The sequence below is a fragment of the Quercus robur genome, chromosome 9, assembly GCF_932294415.1.
Source record: "Quercus robur chromosome 9, dhQueRobu3.1, whole genome shotgun sequence".
NCBI classification, from domain to species: domain Eukaryota; kingdom Viridiplantae; phylum Streptophyta; class Magnoliopsida; order Fagales; family Fagaceae; genus Quercus; species Quercus robur.
This window is the reverse complement of record NC_065542.1, coordinates 29,552,798-29,572,584: the sequence shown is the minus strand read 5'-3', so window position 1 is coordinate 29,572,584 and position 19,787 is coordinate 29,552,798. Positions and strand designations below refer to the sequence as shown.

The following is a 19,787-nucleotide window of genomic DNA, read 5'->3' as shown; positions in this document are numbered from 1 at the left end:
AAAATATATCTCAATATTACAAATAGTCATTCATAATATGTCAAAGAAAATAAAGCACAACAACTAATAAGTTTATATACCTAGGGTTTGAAGGGTATATTAGTAAAAGGTCATTTAATTAAATGGGACAGACGGGTCAAACGGGTTTCATGTGATGGACATTAACCCAATCCATTTATTAAATGGGTCAATCATTTCAATCCGAATATAACACAAACCCATTAAATTAGGAATAACCTACTAATTTCATATCGTATCGTGTCGAGTTCGCGAGTCGTGTCCAATTAGGAATAATAAATAAATAAATAAACAAATCGAATTACAAAAATTAGGAATATTTAAGTATTGAACACATAGTATATAAAATGTATTGCAACGAGGCTAATAAAATCTTAAATTCCTCAGAAAACATTTTATTATTGATATCGGTATTTTATTTAAGATTTAACAATGATTTTTTTTTTTATGCACAACCCTTTAAATATATAATTATCATACATTACTGTCACAAAAATAGTGAAATTGAGTGAGGCATTTATAAAATCTGTACAATTTATATCTCTATTTATTTTCATGAGATAATACAATATATATATATATATATATATATATTAAGTTCCTTAAAAGACTAATTTATTTTTTAAGGAGGGATTTAAATTTTTTTTTTTTTTTTTGGAGACCAAGCTATTAAAAAATTTAAATGTTTTTATTAAAATTTGAAGTTAGAGGACAGTATAGCCCCCTTTTTTTTAGTGAAAATTATATCATTGTGATTCTCGTATTTTATACCATTATATGATTGTTAATCCACTCTTCTATTTACGATTGTACCATATTGTATTGTAAGACTTGTAGAAATATTGAACTAATGGTTTCAATAATCAACATAACAGTCAATGGCATTCGCTCCTGATTATAGCTCTTTATCATCAGACCAAGACATTAATCAGTTTTTGGTGTATGCAGGGATTGAACCCCAGATCTCTTATACAACCATCAGAGACTTTACCAATTGAGCTAACTGGAACCCACGTAATAAGCTTGTAGTTTAGATGTTCAAACTTTTGTCCTTAAAGCAAAATATGAACACTACATGAGTTTGTGACAGTACATAAATGCCATGATATTGACACAATATGGTGATGGTAACACAAATTTTATTAATGCTACTTAGTAATGATGAAGCACAAATTTGTATTAACCCCTTGTTGGCATGATCTCGATCCCCGCAACAATAAGGCCAAACTTCACTGAAAAAGACTTTACCTCCCTAAGTCCAAACTGCAGTTCATCATCTTCCCCCACACCCACCCCCCCCCCCCCCCCCCCCCCCAAAAATTGAAAAACGGACCCAACTCAATATCTAACCATCCATCCTCTCTCTCCTTAGGACGTGAAGTGTGTTGCTGCTGCTGCTACGGCAATACAACCTGGTCTTGCTACCCTTGTTGCACGGACGACAGGCAGGTCCAAACCAACAGTCTGTTCATAAACTCCACCTCCTCCAGTAGTTCCAACTAAAGCCCTTAGAGGAGGGCGGTCAAATCCAAAGGCTCCCTTCGTCAACTTGTACACAAGGTAAACAGCATAGTTTGTTTTCGGAGACAGCATGGAAGTACTCATCTTGCTAGAGATGTCAAACAAAGCCACAGAATTGAGTTCAACTACCTCTAGGAATCTGTTTGGTCTTTAAAATGTACAGAATTAAGAACTAAATGAAAAGCCTAAAATTAAAAAAGGAGTACTAAAATAGAGTAGGAACAGAGTTGGAATTATGTCGAGACCTAGATTTAGGAGGAGGAAGTGAAACCCATTTCCAATACCAAGGAATGTCACCTGATTCAATGGTCAGCTCCCTTGCAGGAAGAAGGTAACATTTCTTACCATTCAATTTGTCCAAGAAAAACCTCTGCTAGAAAGAAAGAAAGAAGATCAGCACAGATACGGTTATATTAAGCATGGTGCTACCATCACTAGCCAGAAGCATACATACAACGAAATCTTTCATAATTTTCTCAGAGATATCAGGTGCTTTTTATGTGTTTTTTGTTTTTAATTCTGTTCTTCTATTCACTGATTGCACTACAACTTAATTCATGGATGATCTCACATAACTAATTTAATCGAACACAATTTCGAGAGTCAACTGTGATACTGATACCAACCCACCCAATCTTGCTCCTTCCATTCCATATGGATCAGATTTACCAGGTTATTAATTTTCAAAGCTGTACAAATAGGTATGCGAACCAAAGCCTTACACAAAATTGGATAAAAATATAGCTAACTTGAATGGCATATTATATTATTATGCCACTGTCAGTTTGATAACATTCTGTAATAAAATTTGTTGTAGTTTTTGAAAGCTCGATAGTCTAATTACTAGATCTAATTAAAACCCCTAAATTTTAATTAGGGCTTGATTAATTTTAAGCTTAACACACTTAATGTGGAATATACATGATTAGCAAATTAATTAATCGAAGCATCCAATAATTGCATGAACGAACAAATATGTGGAAGTCAATAATGTAAAAGGCAGTAGGGAAAGAAAATCAAACCCAAGATAACACACGATGTGTTATTGAAGACGAAAACCAATGAACCAGCAAAAAAATCTCTCTGTGGCCCTTTAAACCAAAATGATCATGTTAGTATTTAGATCCCTAGAAAACATAATTTGTTTAACCTAATTTATTAGCCAAGTTGTTACTTAGGTTAATTATTCAGATCTAGATTAAATAATAATAAATCATATCACACATAGCGGAAAAGTAAAAAACACAAGCAATATGATGACCTAAGAAAACCAATGAAATTGTCCAGTTTTAGTTTAAAAAAACTTAGCGAGGATTTTAATGGAAGTTTTTACAATAGAATTAACCCTAAATCTAATGCTACCTCTTGTAGTACTCACTCACGTGACCACACACAGCTCCGAATCTACGAACTCTTTTATTTTGAATTTGTTGCACACAAACGATCCTGTTTGTGACTTTGAGATCTCCACTCAAAGCTTTAGATCATCAGCAGTAGTTGATCTTGTTGCAGCAACTTAATTCCACCGGTTCATGCAATATTAATCTAATCTCCGATAAATGCTTGTTGAGTTAGAAGGTTACAAACCCTCACAGATCTCATAGGAGTAACTCACAAGACCTCGAAAAAGTGTGTTAGGGTTTTGCTTTTATTCCTAGCAGTGTTGGACTCAAATCCTGAACGTTTCGCAGGCTTTTGAGCCTTCTTTAAAATCCGCAGAATTCGTGTCTTGATCGATCAAAGGACACACTTGATCGGTCAAGTCTTGTAGTTTTTGAATTCTTCTTTTTGCAGTTTGAATGTTCTTGAATCTTAACTTGAATCAACTTGAACAATTTCTAAACCTATTCTAAGAAATAAATATCTTATACTAGACATGTTATTATACTCAGTTTCCCACCATTCATAAAATTAGAACCTAAACATTTAATCCTAAATATTTAGAACCTAGCAGATCCACTAGTAAATAAGTTGGAGTATAAAGATAACCAAAGAGACCCTCCAAGCCTAATCTACCAAAATACTTGAGCCCTCCAAGCTCCAACTTCCAATGGACTACTCGGAGTCTTGTCTTCACTGGTTGGAAGTAGAAAGAAGACGCACTGGCAGAGCCTCAATTGCACCGTCTGCAAGCTCAATCACCACAAACAGAGAACACCATTACTGCAAGCTCTTTCTTTCTCCCTCTCTCGTTAGTTTTTCACTACGTTATTTGTGATTTGGGTTTCAACTTTTCAACTCTATTTTGTTTTTGTGGTTTCGAATAGATGGTAGGCCTGATTTGGGAAAGTTATATTATTATTGAGTGGTGAGCAGCTATAGTGGTGAGGTGACTGTATTGGTGAACAGCTATAGTGGTGGGGTGACTAAAATTATTTTATGAGTGTACTTTGGTGTTAAAGTTGTGTCCTCTTTTGGTAATTTACGGTCAAACAATAATTTTAGACAAATATAGATCAAATACTTAGTTGACAATAAGAAACTTCTTTCTCAATGTTCTCATAAGTTTTGCCAAACGCTTATAGATGGTTTTAAAAATGCACATTTTAAAAACACTCATTTTTTAAAACGTACTTTTTAAAACAGCTTATCCAAATAGACCCTATATGTTGGTTGATGCTGGTTGTATCTATTCCCAAGGAGTGGCAAACTATCTATAAGTATCACATACACGCTAGTGCTTATTTTCATTCAACGAATTCAGAAATAGAACTAAGAGTTGTAAAAGTGGAAAGCTGTTTGAAATTGAATTGACCCTAGTATATATAACTTACTGAAGCCAATCAAATAGTTATAGCAAATACCTTTTTAGAGTCGTCGATCAAGATTGGGTTTTCGGAGAGATAGAGGTAGAGCTCTTTCTTAGAAGGGTAATTCAACGAATCCGACGATCGAGCAATGAGGGATTCATAATCGGACGGCAAGAACCTCACCCAGACAACGTCGGACTCTGCAGCCTTACGGAATTTACGAGAAACCACACAAGCTCTGCACGCATCCTTAGGACTCGTCCGTGATACTATCTCCGATATGCATCCCTCTGGTAAAACTGGCATGTCCACACCGCTTGGAAGACCATTCCTTTCTCCCTCTTTCTCTTTTGCCACCTTCTTCTTTTCAGTTTTCTCCTCTGTTTCTCTCTTCCACTAATCACATCCATTTTTTTCTTTTGCTTTAATTGCTTATTTCTTTTTTACTTAATGATTAAGTAACTTCAGTTTTCCTTTTGATTGGTAGGTTTGTCTTTGAGAATTGGAAGGTTTGATTTTAAAATGTTCTAGCTCCTTCGAAACATAAGTTGAGCTCAAATTTATTACTGGATTATGTACTCAAACTCTTTCATTTTCTTATTGAACAAACTTGAACTTTTTCATGAGTTGATTATCTTATTCTTTTCTATTATTTAATAAAACATGACAATTTTTTTTAGTCATTTACAAATTTATGAATTTTTACTGTAAGTAGATTGTTTACATTATCAATAATATGATATCGTATGGATCTATTTACAAATAAACAAAATCAAATCTCAAGTCTATATAAGTATATTTTTAGTATATTAATGTAATGTTCATTAGTTTGTTCACAAACTTATTATTATGTTTAAGCATCGCTTGTTTTATAGTTGAGCTTAAACTTGACTTGTTTGTTAAATAGATGAATATAAATAAGCTTTGTCTTGAGTCGAAGTTGAGCTATTCATAAGTAGTTTCGTTCATTTATATATAATTAGATTCCAACAAGTTAATCAACAACTCATCCAATGCACAATTTAACTTTGAGAAAGTAAATGTAGGTTGGCCACAATTCCTTGCATGAAGCTTCTCATAAATTACAATTGTCTTGCTCAGGTAAAAACATACTTTAATATAATAATAAATTGTCTATTGTCTCAAAAGCTTAAACTGTTAAGAAATTATTAATTTAGCGACCTTTTACCATTACGTATAAATATATAAATAGCCGTTAATGTCTGTGATACACAAAAAATTAGAATTAAGTTCTGATATGATTCAAATGTTTGAATCACATAAATAAATAAATAAATAAATAGTTTCATTATTGTCTACAGATCGAGTAGCATGTCATCTCTTCTCATATATCCCTAAAGGTGAACAATGAAAAATCCAATGTTAACACAAATAAAATCAAAGAATTTGTAGAGAAAACGAAATTTTTCGAGAAGATGAAACATAATTCAACTAGCTTTTAATAGGAACATGTTTAGTATTGGATTAATTTAATCTAATATTATTGGCTCTTAATATATATTAAGATGCACAATGCAGATACTGATGTCGAACTACTTTTTATGGCTCTCTTTTTTGGTAGATAATTACCATTTACCAATGGCTCTTAATATTAAGATGCTGATGTGGAACTACTTTTTGTGGCTTTGAATATTAAGATGCTTATGCTGATGTGGAGATTAGCAGGTGAGTTATACTCTGATGTGGAGTAATAGAGCAATGTTATGAAAACAATTTTTGCAACAATTGAGTTGGTAAATTTTGACTATTTTTTTTTTCCTAGACTTACTACTAACATTACTTTATTATCTACTATTAACAACTTGCCATTTTGACAATTAAGAAATATTTCATAAATATTTTTGTGGCTTTAGAGTCATTGGTACTTATAGTCTAATGCATTGTTTTTACCATTATACTGCTAGATTTGTAGAAATTTGGGACTAATGGTTCTATCAATTAACAGACGAGCATAGATATCTAGTTCAATATCTTTAACAGACAATTTATTTTATGAACAAGTTAGAATATTTGAGGAAGTATATGCGGGTTGGGCACAATCCTTTGCATCAAGGCCCCAGCTGCTCATTTGCTTGTGCCCAACAATCCCGCTGCACCCCAATAGATTCCTGAAGGCATGCGCCCAATTCAAGCAAAATTCCTGAGCTAGGCTGCCATTATCCGTACCAGATGGGTTTCCTGCTTGGTATTATCAGCAGTAGTGGCATATAGTTGGTAATGAACTTACTTGGGCAATCTTTTTTCAATTCAGGTCACTTGTTAAGAAAGGCCGATTATACTCACATAGGCCTTATTCCTAAGGTGAAGCAGCCAACCAAAATTGCGGATTTCCATCCAATCAGTTTGTGCAATATTTTGTTCAAAATTATCTCTAAAATGTGGCTAACTGATTAAAACATGCGTTGCCCGGTATTATTTCACCTGATCAGAGTGCTTTTTTGCCGGGGGAGAGATTAATTACTGACGTTGCTCTTATTGCCTTTGAGATTAACATGAGCCACCACTGCATAAGCGTATATCTAAGATTAAGTATTGTTAACACGTGGATACGACTGACTTATAAACAGTTTCAAGAGTTTGCATAAACACATAACATTCTGAAAAATGTAAAGCATATACCAATCTCATTCTGGAAACATCAACATTGATCTCATGCTTATAACATAAGGTAACATCTTCTTTGAAAACATTTCCTGTAAAACATGATTTGTGATCATTAGCTTGCAAAGCATCATCAATTCAACATATAACTGGGGTTCCATACACCATTCATGAGAATCATAACTTCCATACTGAAAATGCCTGTGCAGATCTCATAACCAAACATAAATTGTGAAACTCATGAATCTAAAGCTAAAACTATCATAGTGTCAAACATATTATATATATACTGGATCATAATCATTTAAATCATTTTCATAAACTTAACTACCCAACCCTTATGGCTAGCCATTTATCTGGTTATGCATCCCCTAGGTACAAACATCAGGGTACAGTTCATCTGATTCTATGTCAGGTACTCCTTGGCCTATACCGAGTACAATGTTACATTGACTTGATCCACAATAGAATATCTTTTCGTTTGAAATTCACTTTCTTTCTAAAAACAATCTTTTCTTAAAAGTATTTAGTTTCCTTGATAATCATTTCCTTGAAAAATCCATTAGCCACAAACAAAGGTTATAAACATCTTGCATATCCACATGATTTACTCTCCATATCTCACTATAAAACATACATATAGTTTGACAAAAAACGTGCATAATTTCAAAGAAACATAAGCATAATCATGTTTATCAAAAAGCTTTGTTTTGAAACACATGGTTACAAAAATATGGGCTGCTAGACCCTCATATCACAATCCCTTACCTCAAGGCAATGCTTTTGCTCGTAGTGGAGTCCCCTACTGGTCTTGTCCTGCTCCAAAATCAAAAACGGCCAATTTCATTATTAAGCACACTATTCAATTCATGGAGTGTTCTAATCCATAATTTCGTTACTTACCTATACCTATTAATTCTTCACCCTAACTAGGCCCCTAGGAATTCCTACAACCATCCCAAATGCAACCAAACACTCAAACATGCGGTTACCAAATTAAACATCAAAACACACAAAACTGTGCACTAATCATTGAAAACTATAGTTGCAAGGCTTATAATTTTTCCTTTGTGTACTAAAGAGTAGAACCAAGGTTCATTAACATTCATCCATACTCTATACATACTAAATAGAGCTCCCACAAATTTACAACTCAATCCATTCACCGTAACTTAGGGGTGGCAAATGGGTGGGTTTGGGGTGGGCATAATTGGGTTGGGTATATAAAACTCATTCACCCATTAATACCCATTTAACTAATTACTTCTAACTCAAATCAAATCCAACCCACCCAATTACCCAATTATCAAAATTACCAAAATGCCCATAAACACAAAAAATAGAGGAATAAGATAAGAAACCAAGTGTTCGATGCCAAGAAAATTTAGAAAAATAAGGAAATGAATTTTGAAAATTGGATTCCAACTCAATGTCGCCCCACAGACCATTTTTGTGCATATCCAACGCTTTCAATTGCTGTAAGTTCCATATTCCGGTCGGAAACCCATTGTAGAAGTTGTTTTGAGAGAAATTCAAGTAATTCAATCCCCAAAGATCGTTAATCCAGGCCGGGATCGGGCCATAGATGCTGTTACTGGATAGATCCAAATGTTGCAAAGCAGTGATCGTGTCGAGAACTGGCTCGACCCGGCCAGTGAAGTTGTTTCCGGCAAGGCTGAGGTTTCTAAGCGCTTTGAGTTCAATGAGAGCGTGAAACTTCAACTCGCCGGCGAGTGCGAGACCTTCAAGGACGATAGCGATAACATTGCCCGAGTTTGCACCGTAGCCGCCTTCGCAGAAGACACCGTGCCAAGCGGAGGGACAGTCATTGGCGTTTAACGATGCAACGGTAGCCGAGTCCCAAGACGAAACAGCACTGTTGGGGTCGCTGTGGATCCCTTTCTTGAATTCGAGTAAGGATCGAAGCTCCAAGTCGGAGGCGGAGTGAAGTAGTGGAGGTAGAGAGAGAGAGTGAGAAGAAGAAGAAGTGTGAGTGAAAATGGCAGTCTAGGAGCTCTCTTTTAATGCTTTTGTTAAAGATATTAACGAAATTGTAATGCTTTTGGTTGCCGAGGAAGATAGGGAGACAGAAATAAGAAAATTAAAGCCTAATTTTGTCTGAGGGCTGGGTTTTTTTTTTTTTTTTTTTAATTTTAATATGAAAAGGGTTAGGTTGAATTTGGGTATATTGTTTTTGAGTTAAATGGGTTTCAATGAGTTTTTAGTTAAAACTCAATCAATAATCACTGGGTCTAATTGGGTTGATGCCCATTTAACCCAACTAATAATTAGATGAGTTTGGGTTCAATTAGAGTGAGTGAGTTTGGGTGGACAAATAAGTTTGGACTTACTTTGTGTCTATGACCACTACCCTAACTTGAGAAATAAATCCCGAAAGTTAGATGGTACAATTCATTCTTACTGCTTTATCCAGCAATGTGCAACTTACTTCCAAACTTCAATTAAGTACTAAAACACATCAACATGTCATGCCATTGTGCATCCTACCCTAACTTGAGAAATAAATCCCCAAAGTTAGGTGGTACAATTCATTCTTACTGCTTTATCCAGCAATGTGCAACTTACTTCCAAACTTCAATTGAGTACTAAAACACAACAACATGTCATGCCAATGTACAAGGATGCTACCCTATATGTCTAACACATGCCATAAAATTCTGAAAGCCAGATTCTAAAGCTACGATTTTACAAAAATTATACAAGCTAGTACACTCAAATCTGCCCCAACAGATTTGAGGTCTAGACAGAAATTCCACTGTAAATTTTATACTCGTCCAATTGGCTTGGGACCAATATCAAGTTCGATAGAATTGCAATTTAGTGTATCATCAATGTCACTTAGTGCTAATAAAAGCACAAATTTTACTAACCCTTTGTTGGCCTGATCTCGATCCCTTCAACAATGAGGCCAGTCTTCACGTTACCAGCTTCTACCTCTGTAAGTCTAATCTGCAGCTCATCATTTTCTCCTCCCTCATTGAAAAACTGACCCAACTCAATCTCTAACCATCCATCTTCACTCTGCTTGGGACGAGAAGCATGCTGCTGCGGCGGAGGTACAATCTGGTCTTACTGGTTTGGCTCCATGACAGACTGGCCCAAACCAACAGTTTGTTGATGAACTTCACCACCTCCAGTAGTTCCAACTGAAGCCCTTGGAGGAGGATCATCAAATCCATAGGCTCTATCAGTCCTTTTGAACACAAGGTAAGCAGCATAGTTTGTTTTCGGAGATAGCATGGAAGTACTCATCCTGCCACTGATGTCAAACCACCACACAAAACGAAGTTCCGCTACCTCTGGGAACCTGTTTGATTTATTTATTTATTTATTTTTTTCGGTAAACCACGATATAATAGACCTGTTTGATTTTTATATGTACACAATCAAGAACTAGATGAAAAAAGCCTAAAATTAAAAATAAAATAAAATAAAGGAGTACTAAAACAGAACAGATACAGACCTGGATTCTTCTGGTAGAGAAATCCAATTCCAATACTGAGGAGTGTCACCATTACCCCATATAATGCTCAGCTCCCTGGCTGAGAGAAGGTAACATTTCTTGCCACTCAATTTGTCCAAGAAAAAGCTCTGCTAGAAAGAAAGAAAGAAGATTAGCATAGATATATATGGTTCTATTCAGCATGGTGCTGCTTTCACTGGCCACAAGCATACATTCAACAAAATGTTTCATAATTTGATCTCAGAGATAACAGCTCCTATCTGTGTTTTTTTAGTTTTTGATTCTGTTCCTCTATAACTAAATCCATGCATGATCACACATAACAAATTCAAACCAAACACAATTTCGAGAGTCCATAATGAAACCAACCCACCCAAATATTCAAACCGACAGATCATAACATAAAATGGGATGTAAATATCAAAATCCACAAACCAAACCCAACAAAAAAGATTGTATCTTGGAAGCAAATAACATAAGATATCATTAACAGCTGAAACGTATGTACTTTTGTAGCTCCATCAATGAGAATTGGATTATCGGAGAGAGAGAGGTAGAGGTGTTTCAGAGAAGAGAAATTCAAGGGAGTCACAGATCGGGCGATGATGGCTTGCCAATCAGACGGCAACATTCTCTTCCAGACAGTGTCTGACTCGGCAGCCGCACGGAGCAGAGGATAAACCGCACAGGCTCAGCTGGCGTCCTTAGGAGTCGTCCATGATAGTATGTTGGCTATGCATCCCTCTGGTAACTCTGCAAACCCATTCCTCTGGGAAAGAGAAACCATGATCGCTCACTACTCTGTTTCTGTGGCTCACTCTCACACTCAAAGCAATGAGAACAAGAAGCAAAGTGACTCAACTTTCTGTAGACGTGTGGAGCGAGGACAAGATGATTAAAAAAATACAGTCAATAGACGGACGGAGACTTTTCAAGATACTTTTTAAAACCGACTTTGCCTCTTACAAGAGCAGGTGGGCCCCACACTAATGGAATGAGAGATTTTTTTCACTTAGAGTATTTTTTTTTTTTTTTGAAACCCACTTAGAGTATATTTGATAAACTGTAATAGGACATAATCATTTCTTATAAATAACTATTCTTTAAAACGATGAAAAATTATTTCTCTAAAATGGATATAATAACTATTCCTATGGTTATTTAGTAATTTTGTTATATTTTTGTTACAGAGAATAATCATTCCTTATGAATAACTATTCTTTAAAATGAGAAATAATATTTTTCTAAAAGGGATGTAATAGTTATTTTTTAGTAGGTGTATTAATTTCTACAATTAATATATTTCTAAATAAATAAACTTTCCATATGCACTTAACAATTATGAAAATAAAAAATCATAAAAAATAACTAATCTCTCTTTTAAATTTAAAAAGTATTATTTTTTATGAAATATAATTATATAAGTAAGATATTTCTTAAAATATATTTTAAGTTTGATTTAAAATGTTTTCATTTCATTGTCTTCAGGGTTTTATTACTGTGTTGTCACCAAATAAATGAATAGTAATAAACATTACTTTACGGTATTTTGTATTCTTTGTAATATTTATTTCTATTCCTATGTAATTACCGTTACAGTCTATCAAACGTGCTCTTAAAATTTGTTGTGAAAGTATTATTAAATATTATAGACGTAACATTTCTCAAATAAATAATAATTTAATACTAACCAAGTTAATTAGTTTTAAAATGTGACCGCATTAGCCTAAATCTTAGGTGTTGACTACATTTTACCCAATAAAAAATAAGATTAAAAACAAAACAAAACTATATCAATTGATTAGAGCCATTAACCCATTTTTTATTTATTGAAGGATAAATTACTATTTTAGACCCTAAACTTTACCAAAAATTCATTTTTCATCCCTAAACTATTGAAAAGTTCATATTTCCTCCATAAATTATTGAAAATGTTTTCTTTATATCCTTAAACTTTACTAAAAGTTTGTTTTTCATTCCTAAACTATTGAAAAAGTTCTTTTTTCATCCTTATTTTTGTCTCTAAACTATTGAAAAACTCTTTACAAAGTTTAGGAAGAAAAAAGAACTTTTTAAAACTTAGGGATGAAAAATAACTTTTTGTAAAAGTTTAGGAACCAAAATGGTATTTTCCCCTTTATTGAATTATTTGTGTGAGTTGTTATTATTGTAATAGAAAATTAAAAGTTGCATTTTCTTTTTCATACACATGCTTTGATTTGTTTTATCTGTGTTCTCTTAAGTATTTATATTTACAACAAGTGGCATTGAATTTGGCTTTCTTAGAAGGTCAACAACATTTTGAGTAGCTTCTTAAATTTTAGGATCTGTTTGGAATCCGCTTATTTTGCTATCTGGTTAGTTGGTGCGAGAGAGGGGGGCCCCCCGGGGGGGGGGGGGGGGGTAGTAGTAAACTATTTAGCTTCCCCGTCCCTCCCTTGGGGATCTTATAAAAAATTCTCTAAGTATTAGTAGTAAACTATTAATAAATGTAGTAAAATGTTATTTGCCCCTCCTGACAAACAAACAACTTTTTACTAGTTATATATATGTATTAGTTAACTTGTGTTTGTGTTTCAAAGAAAAATCCAAATTTCAAACCTATCTTTTGGCTTCCCCAATTTCAAATCTCCTGATCAAACAAAATACCAACCCAAACTTCCAAACTCCAACATAGATCAATAAAAATTCCCATGAGCAAACCAAACACAAACCCAGGTAAATGAAAATTCCCATGAGTAAACACTGAACACCAACCTAATTTTGAATAAAATTAGAAGGTGTAATTTGTAATTTAACCTCAGACTATGCATTTCTAACCCTAACACGATTAGGTCAAAACCAAACCCATTCAAACCATTTAATTTGCCAGGCCAACTCCTGAAATAATAATAATAAGTAATAATGGGTTGGCTAGTCCCATGGCTTGATTTTGCTTTATCTGTGTTCTCGGATGTTCTCTCCAGAACGGACCTCTTTTTGGCTTTTCAAAGCTGCATACTTCACTACCCTTCTCATCATTTCATTATGGGTAAAAAAATGATATTACAAGTAAACTTCTAATGTTCAAAATTTTGTCAATAAAGCAAAATATTAACACAATATAAGTATGATAGTACATCAATGCCACTTAATGCTGATAAAACACAAATTTCATTAATGCTACTTAGTGTGCATTTGGACCTGGATTAAAATTATAAATTATTTCACTATTCAGTTTATTTTTGTTACTATTTATAGGTTTATTGCACTTTTTAGTACTATTTATGAGTCTCATTGTATTATTTCAACTAACTTTACCTTTATTTACGATACTTATTAAAGCACAAATTTTATTAACCCTTTGTTGGCCTGATCTCCATCCCTTCAACAATGAGGCCGCTCTTCCACTGATGAGATTCTCCCTCCAAAAGTCTAATCTGCAGTTCATAATCATTTCCTTCCTCGTTGAAATACTCACCCAACTTAATCTCTAACCATCCATCTTTTCTCTGACTTGGATGCGAAGTGTGTTGCGGCTGCTGTGGCGGTACAATCTGGTCTTGCTGGTTTGGCTCCACGGCAGGCTGATACAAAAAAACAGTTTGCCTACAAACTTCACCTCCTTCAGTAGTTCCAAGTGAAACCGTTGGAGGAAGGTGATCAAATCCATAGGCCTCCTCCGTCAACTTGTACACAAGGTAAGCAGCATAGTTTGTATTCGGAGACAGCATTGAAGTGCTCATCTTGCCAAAGATATCAAGCCAGCACACTTTTAAAAGTTCAGCTACCTCTGGGAACCTGTTTGATTTTTGCATGCACATAATTAAAAACTGGATGAAAAGCCTAAAATGAAAAAAGAAGTACTAAATAGAGTAGGGACAGACCTGGATTCTTCAGGTAGAGAAATCCAGTTCCAAAACTGAGGAGAACCACTCCATATAATGCACAGCTCCCTTGCAGCAAGTAGGTAACATTTCTTACCACTCGATTTGTCCAAGAAAAAGCTCTGCTAGAAAGAAAGAAGATCAGTACAGATATGGTTCTATTCAGCATGCTGCTGCTTTCACTGGCCACAAGCATACGTACAACCAAATCGTTCACAATTTGTACAAGAGATAGAAGCTCCTTCTGTGTGTGTGTTTGTTCTGTTTTTCCATTCGCAGATGGCACTATAACTAAATTCATGCATGATCATATAACTAATTAAAACCAAAAAGCAATTTCAAGAGTCCATAGTGAAACCAATCCACCCAATGTTGCTGCTCCCAGGAAAATCAGAGCTACCAGGTTATTATTTTCAAAGCTGTTAGGCTAGCATAGATACAATAAGTATGCGAAGCAGAGCCTCACAAAAAGTAGGATAATGATATAGAAAGCTCAAAAGCTAACACACTAAAAAATTTGTTGTAGTTTTAGCATTACCCTTATGATTTGATAAAAAACTAACCATATCATATTTTCAATGTTAGTGCGTGGTTTTGACGGGTGATCACACCCTAATAAGGTTATAGCTCTTGGTATTGATATGTGTCTGTTTATACAGGTTGTGTCTATTCTCATGAAGTGCAAACTTGCCTATAAATATCACATACACATTAATGCACAAGACCGAATTCTGAGATCTCTGCCATCCACACAATTAGGATCAACATTCAAGAACTGACCCCTTTGCTTCTTTTCATTCAGCAAATTCAGAAACAGAATTAAGTGTTCTAGAATTCAAACCAAATAAATAAATAATTAATAGTTGTAGAAGTGAAATCTAGGGGTCCGTAAAATTGAAAACACCGTAGTAAATAATTATTAATATTTTTAAATACGCGTAAAATTGAAAACACCGTAGTAAATAATTATTAATATTTTTAAATACGCGTAAAATTACGTAAACAGTATTGTTCAGTATGTAAACACTGCATACACGGGTTAAATTTTATCTCTCTGAAAGTCAACATAAGCGGCTTGCAAAAAAAAAAAAACAAAACGCCCGACGCAGACGCGCAATCCAAACCGCACCTAGGATGACAATAGTAATTAATTATTAAGGGATCGATAGTAGCACCTTTTTAGAGTCGTCAATTAGGATGGGGTTATCGGAGAGACTCAGGTAGATCTTTTTCTTAGAACACAAATTCAAGGAATCCGATGATGATGATGATCGAGCAATGATGGCTTGATAATCGGACGGCAAGAACCTCTCCCAGACAGCGTTGGACTCTGCAGCCGCACGGAATATAGGAGAAACCGCACACACTCTGCAAGCATCCTTAGGAGTCGTCAATGAAAGTGAAACTATGTCCGATATGCATCCCTCTGGTAATACTGATATGTCTGCAACGAAGGGTGGACCATTTCTTTTCCTTCTCTCTCTTTTTCCATCATTTTCTTCTCTCCTGTGTTTCTCTCTCTTTCTCACACTCTCACATGCTCCCACTTTCTCTTCTTTTTTTGGCTTTAATAATTGCTTATTGTTTAATGGTTAAGTTTTTGTTCATTTTTTTAAAAAAAAATACTAATCGTTGACCCGTGCTTTTGCATAGTTTTTTATTTTTTATTTATAAATTTTGCAAATATTGTAAGCACACACATAAAGAAAAAAATATTAATCATCTAAAAAAAAATATATATATATATATATATTTATATTAATTATTATATAGAGAAGTATTTATAATGATTTCACCTAATCCTATTTTAAAATGTGGATGATTTTTTTTACCTCCTTGTTAATATAACTTGTACATTGTCAAAATGTAAAAAATTATTAAGTGTACTTGAGGAGAATGGTAGCAATACCGTGTGTTTGGCAAAAATTATATTGGTTAACTTATTTTATTATTCAGTTTATTTTTACTATTATTCATGGATCTTATTATACTTTTTAATACTATTCATGGGTCACACTTAGGGATAGTCATGGATAGGGTACCCAATTACCTTACCTAATTAGTATCCATACCCAATTGTTACTCAGTTTGTTTACCCGTGGATATCCATACCCTACCCAAACCCAATTTTTATAAAATCACCAAATATGCTTAAAAACCACTAAAAAGACCAAAATATTGTCAAAATCTCTAAAATGAGTAAAATACCCATGAAACCTCTAAAATGGCCAACGTACCCCTAATATCTTTAAAATCACCAGCTATGCTAAAAAACCACCAAAATATTTCAAAATCTCTAAAATGAGCAATATCCATGGAATCTCTAAAATGACCAAAATACCCCAAAATCACCAAATATGCTCAAAAATCACTTAAAATTACCAAAATACCCCCTAAATCTAAAAAATGACTTAATACCCATGAAACCTAAAAAATGTCCAAAATACCCCCGAAACCCAAAAATTACCAAAATACCCCATAAACCTAAAAAAATGACTGAAATACTTCCGAAACCTAAAATTTGACTAAAATACCCCTGAAACTTAAAAATTACCAAAATACCCCAAAAATCTTAAAAATGACCAAAATATCACTAAAACCTAAAAACTAACTAAAACACCCCTGAAACTTGAAAATTACCAAAATACTTCTGAAACTTAAAAATTGGCTGAAATACCCCAACCTGAAAATGACTAAAATACCCCAAAAACCTACAAAATACCAAAATGCCCCCAAAATCTATAAAATGACAAAAATGCCCCTAAAACCTGTAAAATTACCAAAATAAGCCCTAAACCTGTAAAATGACCAAATACACCCAAAACCTCTAAATGACCAAAAATAACCCCAAACCTCTAAAATTACCAAAAATACCTCAAAACCTATAAATCGGCCAAAATAACCCTAAACCTCTAAAACAACCAAATACTGCAGAAAATATCTAAAATGACCAAAACACCCTTGAAACCTTTAAAGTGACTAAAATATCCCTAAACATGTAAGATGACCAAAATACATTTGTAATCTCTTAAATTATGAAAATAGAGGTTTGGGGTATTTTGGATGTTCTGAGGGTATCTTTATCAAGATTAAAGGTTCTAAGAATATTTCAGCCATTTTGTAGGTTTTGAGGGAATTTTGGTAATTTTTTAGGTTTCGGGGTTATTTGGGTAATTTTTTAGATTCTCAGGGTATTTCAATCATTTTTTAGATTACGGGGGCATTTTTGTCATTTTTTAGGTTTTAGGTGTATTTTGGTAATTTTTATATTTTGGGGGTTATTTTGGTAATTTTATAGATTTCAGAGTTATTTTGGTATTTCAATGTTATGGGGGTATTCTTGTCATTTTATATGTTTAGGGGGTATGTTGGTAATTTTAAGGTTTCGTTGGTATTTTAGTCACCTTTTAGGTTTAGAGGGTATTTTGGTAATTTTAAGTTTATGTGGGGTATTTTGGTCATTTTTAGGTTTCAGGGGGTATTTCGGTAATTTTTTAATGTGGGGGGTATTTCGACCGTTTTTTAGGTTTTGAGTGTATTTTGGTAATCTTTAGGTTCCAAGGGTATTTTGGTCTTTTTTTAGGTTTTAGTGGTCTTTCGGTCATTTTATAGGTTTAGGGATTATTTTGGTAATTTTTAGTTTTCGAGGGTATTTTGGTCATTTTCTAGGTTTCGTGGGTGTTTCGGTCATTTTTTTAATGTTTTGGGGGGATTTTTTGGTAATTTTTAAGTTTCAGGAGTGTTTTGGTCATTTTTTAGGTTTAGAGGGTATTTTGGTAATTTTAAGGTTATGGGGGGGGTATTTTGGTTATTTTTAGGTTTCAGTGGGTATTTCGGTAATTTTCTTTTAGGGGGTATTTCGGTCATTTTTTAGGTTTTGATGGTATTTTGGTAATTTTAAGGTTCCAAGGGTATTTTGGTCATTTTTTAGGTTTCAGTGGTCTTTCAGTCATTTTTTAGGTTTAGGGGTTATTTTGATAATTTTCAAGGTATGTTTGGTAATTGCTTTTTCCCCTTATTTTCTGTTTTCAAAAATAATTTTCTATTTTTGAAACTAAAAAACTTGCTTGGCAATCTAAAATGAATAGAAAATAAAAACTGTTCTCAAAACTCAATTTGTGAAGAAAATTGAAAACATGCAAAAATCTGTTTTCAGTTTCTAATTTTCAAAAGTTAATGAAAACACACATTTAATTTAATGAATCTAAATCATTTAATGAGTTAGCATTAGAGTTCAAATCTTAACAACAACATATTTTACTATTTTCTATTTTTTTCTTCAAAAAAACTATCTTTTTAATTTCATCTAACCAAACATGTTTTTTATTTCAAAAATACAAGAAAATTGTTTTTTATTTATATTCCCAAAAACAAATTTTTGAATATAGAAAAGAAAAACGGTTACCAAACATAACCTTAGTTTTTGGGGGTATTTTGGTCATTTTATAGGTTTCAGGGATATTTTAGTTATTTTTAAGTTTCGTGGGTGTTTCGATCATTTTTTTTTTAATTTTTCGCCAGGGGGGGGGGGGGTTTGGTAATTTTTAAGTTTCAGGGATATTTTGGTCATTTTTTAGGTTTAGAGGGCATTTCAGTAATTTTAAGTTTTAGGGGGGGGGGGTATTTCAGTTATTTTTAGGTTTCAGGGGGTATTTCAGTAATTTTCTATGTTTCAAGGGTATTTCGATCATTTTATAGGTTTAGATGGTATTTTGGTAATTTTTAGGTTTTGATGGTCTTTCGGCCATTTTTTAGGTTTACCGGGTATGTTGGTAATTTTTAGTTTTCAAGGGTATTTTGGTCATTTTTTAGGTTTTGGGGGGTGTTTCAGTCATTTTTTATGTTTCAAGGATATTTTGGTAATTTTTAGATTTCAGGGGTATTTCAGTCATTTTTTAGGTTTAGAGTGCATTTTGGCAATTTTAGAGGATTTTAGGAATAATTTGGTCATTTTCAAGTTTTAGGGGCAATTTGGTAATTTTGATTATTGGGTAATTGGGTGGGTTGAGGTTTTCCTATAATAATTTGGTTAAGTTGTGTTTGCGTTAGATCTAATTAGTTAAATGTGTAATAATGGGTAATATCCCAACTCTACCCAATTACCTTCTTCCCATTAAGAATTAGGTGTAACACCCTGACCTAACTTTATAATTAAACTATGTGTTTTAATGGTTAATTATTATTTGAAGCAACCTTCTTTTTTATAATTAATAGAAGAGTATTTAATAAGCATATTATTTTATAATACCTTTGAATAAGAATTGTAAAGATTATAAATAATTTAATGGCCTTTTGTATTTTATATATATACACACACACACACACACATACACTAAGTATGTACAAAACTATATTAAGTGATTTAAGTTATTAGATACATAGTTGGTGTTTTAATTAGGCATATGATGCATGAAATGTTATAGTGGAAATTCCACCCACATGCAATCAATTGAAATTCAACACATGTAAAGCCAAAGTTTCATGCATGTGAACTAACCCAAATACCAAGACTTGGACATGCAATCA

The 19,787-nt window shown here is 33.6% G+C and overlaps 1 protein-coding gene across 1 annotated transcript; it reads right to left on the bottom strand.

Annotated features, from left to right (window-relative positions):
- Positions 1 to 13,371: 13,371 nt before the first annotated feature.
- LOC126700937 (putative F-box protein PP2-B12) lies at positions 13,372 to 15,853 on the bottom strand (the record flags this gene model as incomplete). The annotated part of the gene is made up of 3 exons (XM_050399100.1): positions 13,372 to 14,175; positions 14,262 to 14,383; positions 15,437 to 15,853. Coding segments are annotated over 3 exons (984 nt in total), but the record flags the coding sequence as incomplete, so codon positions are not given.
- Between the last annotated feature and the right edge of the window lie 3,934 nt (positions 15,854 to 19,787).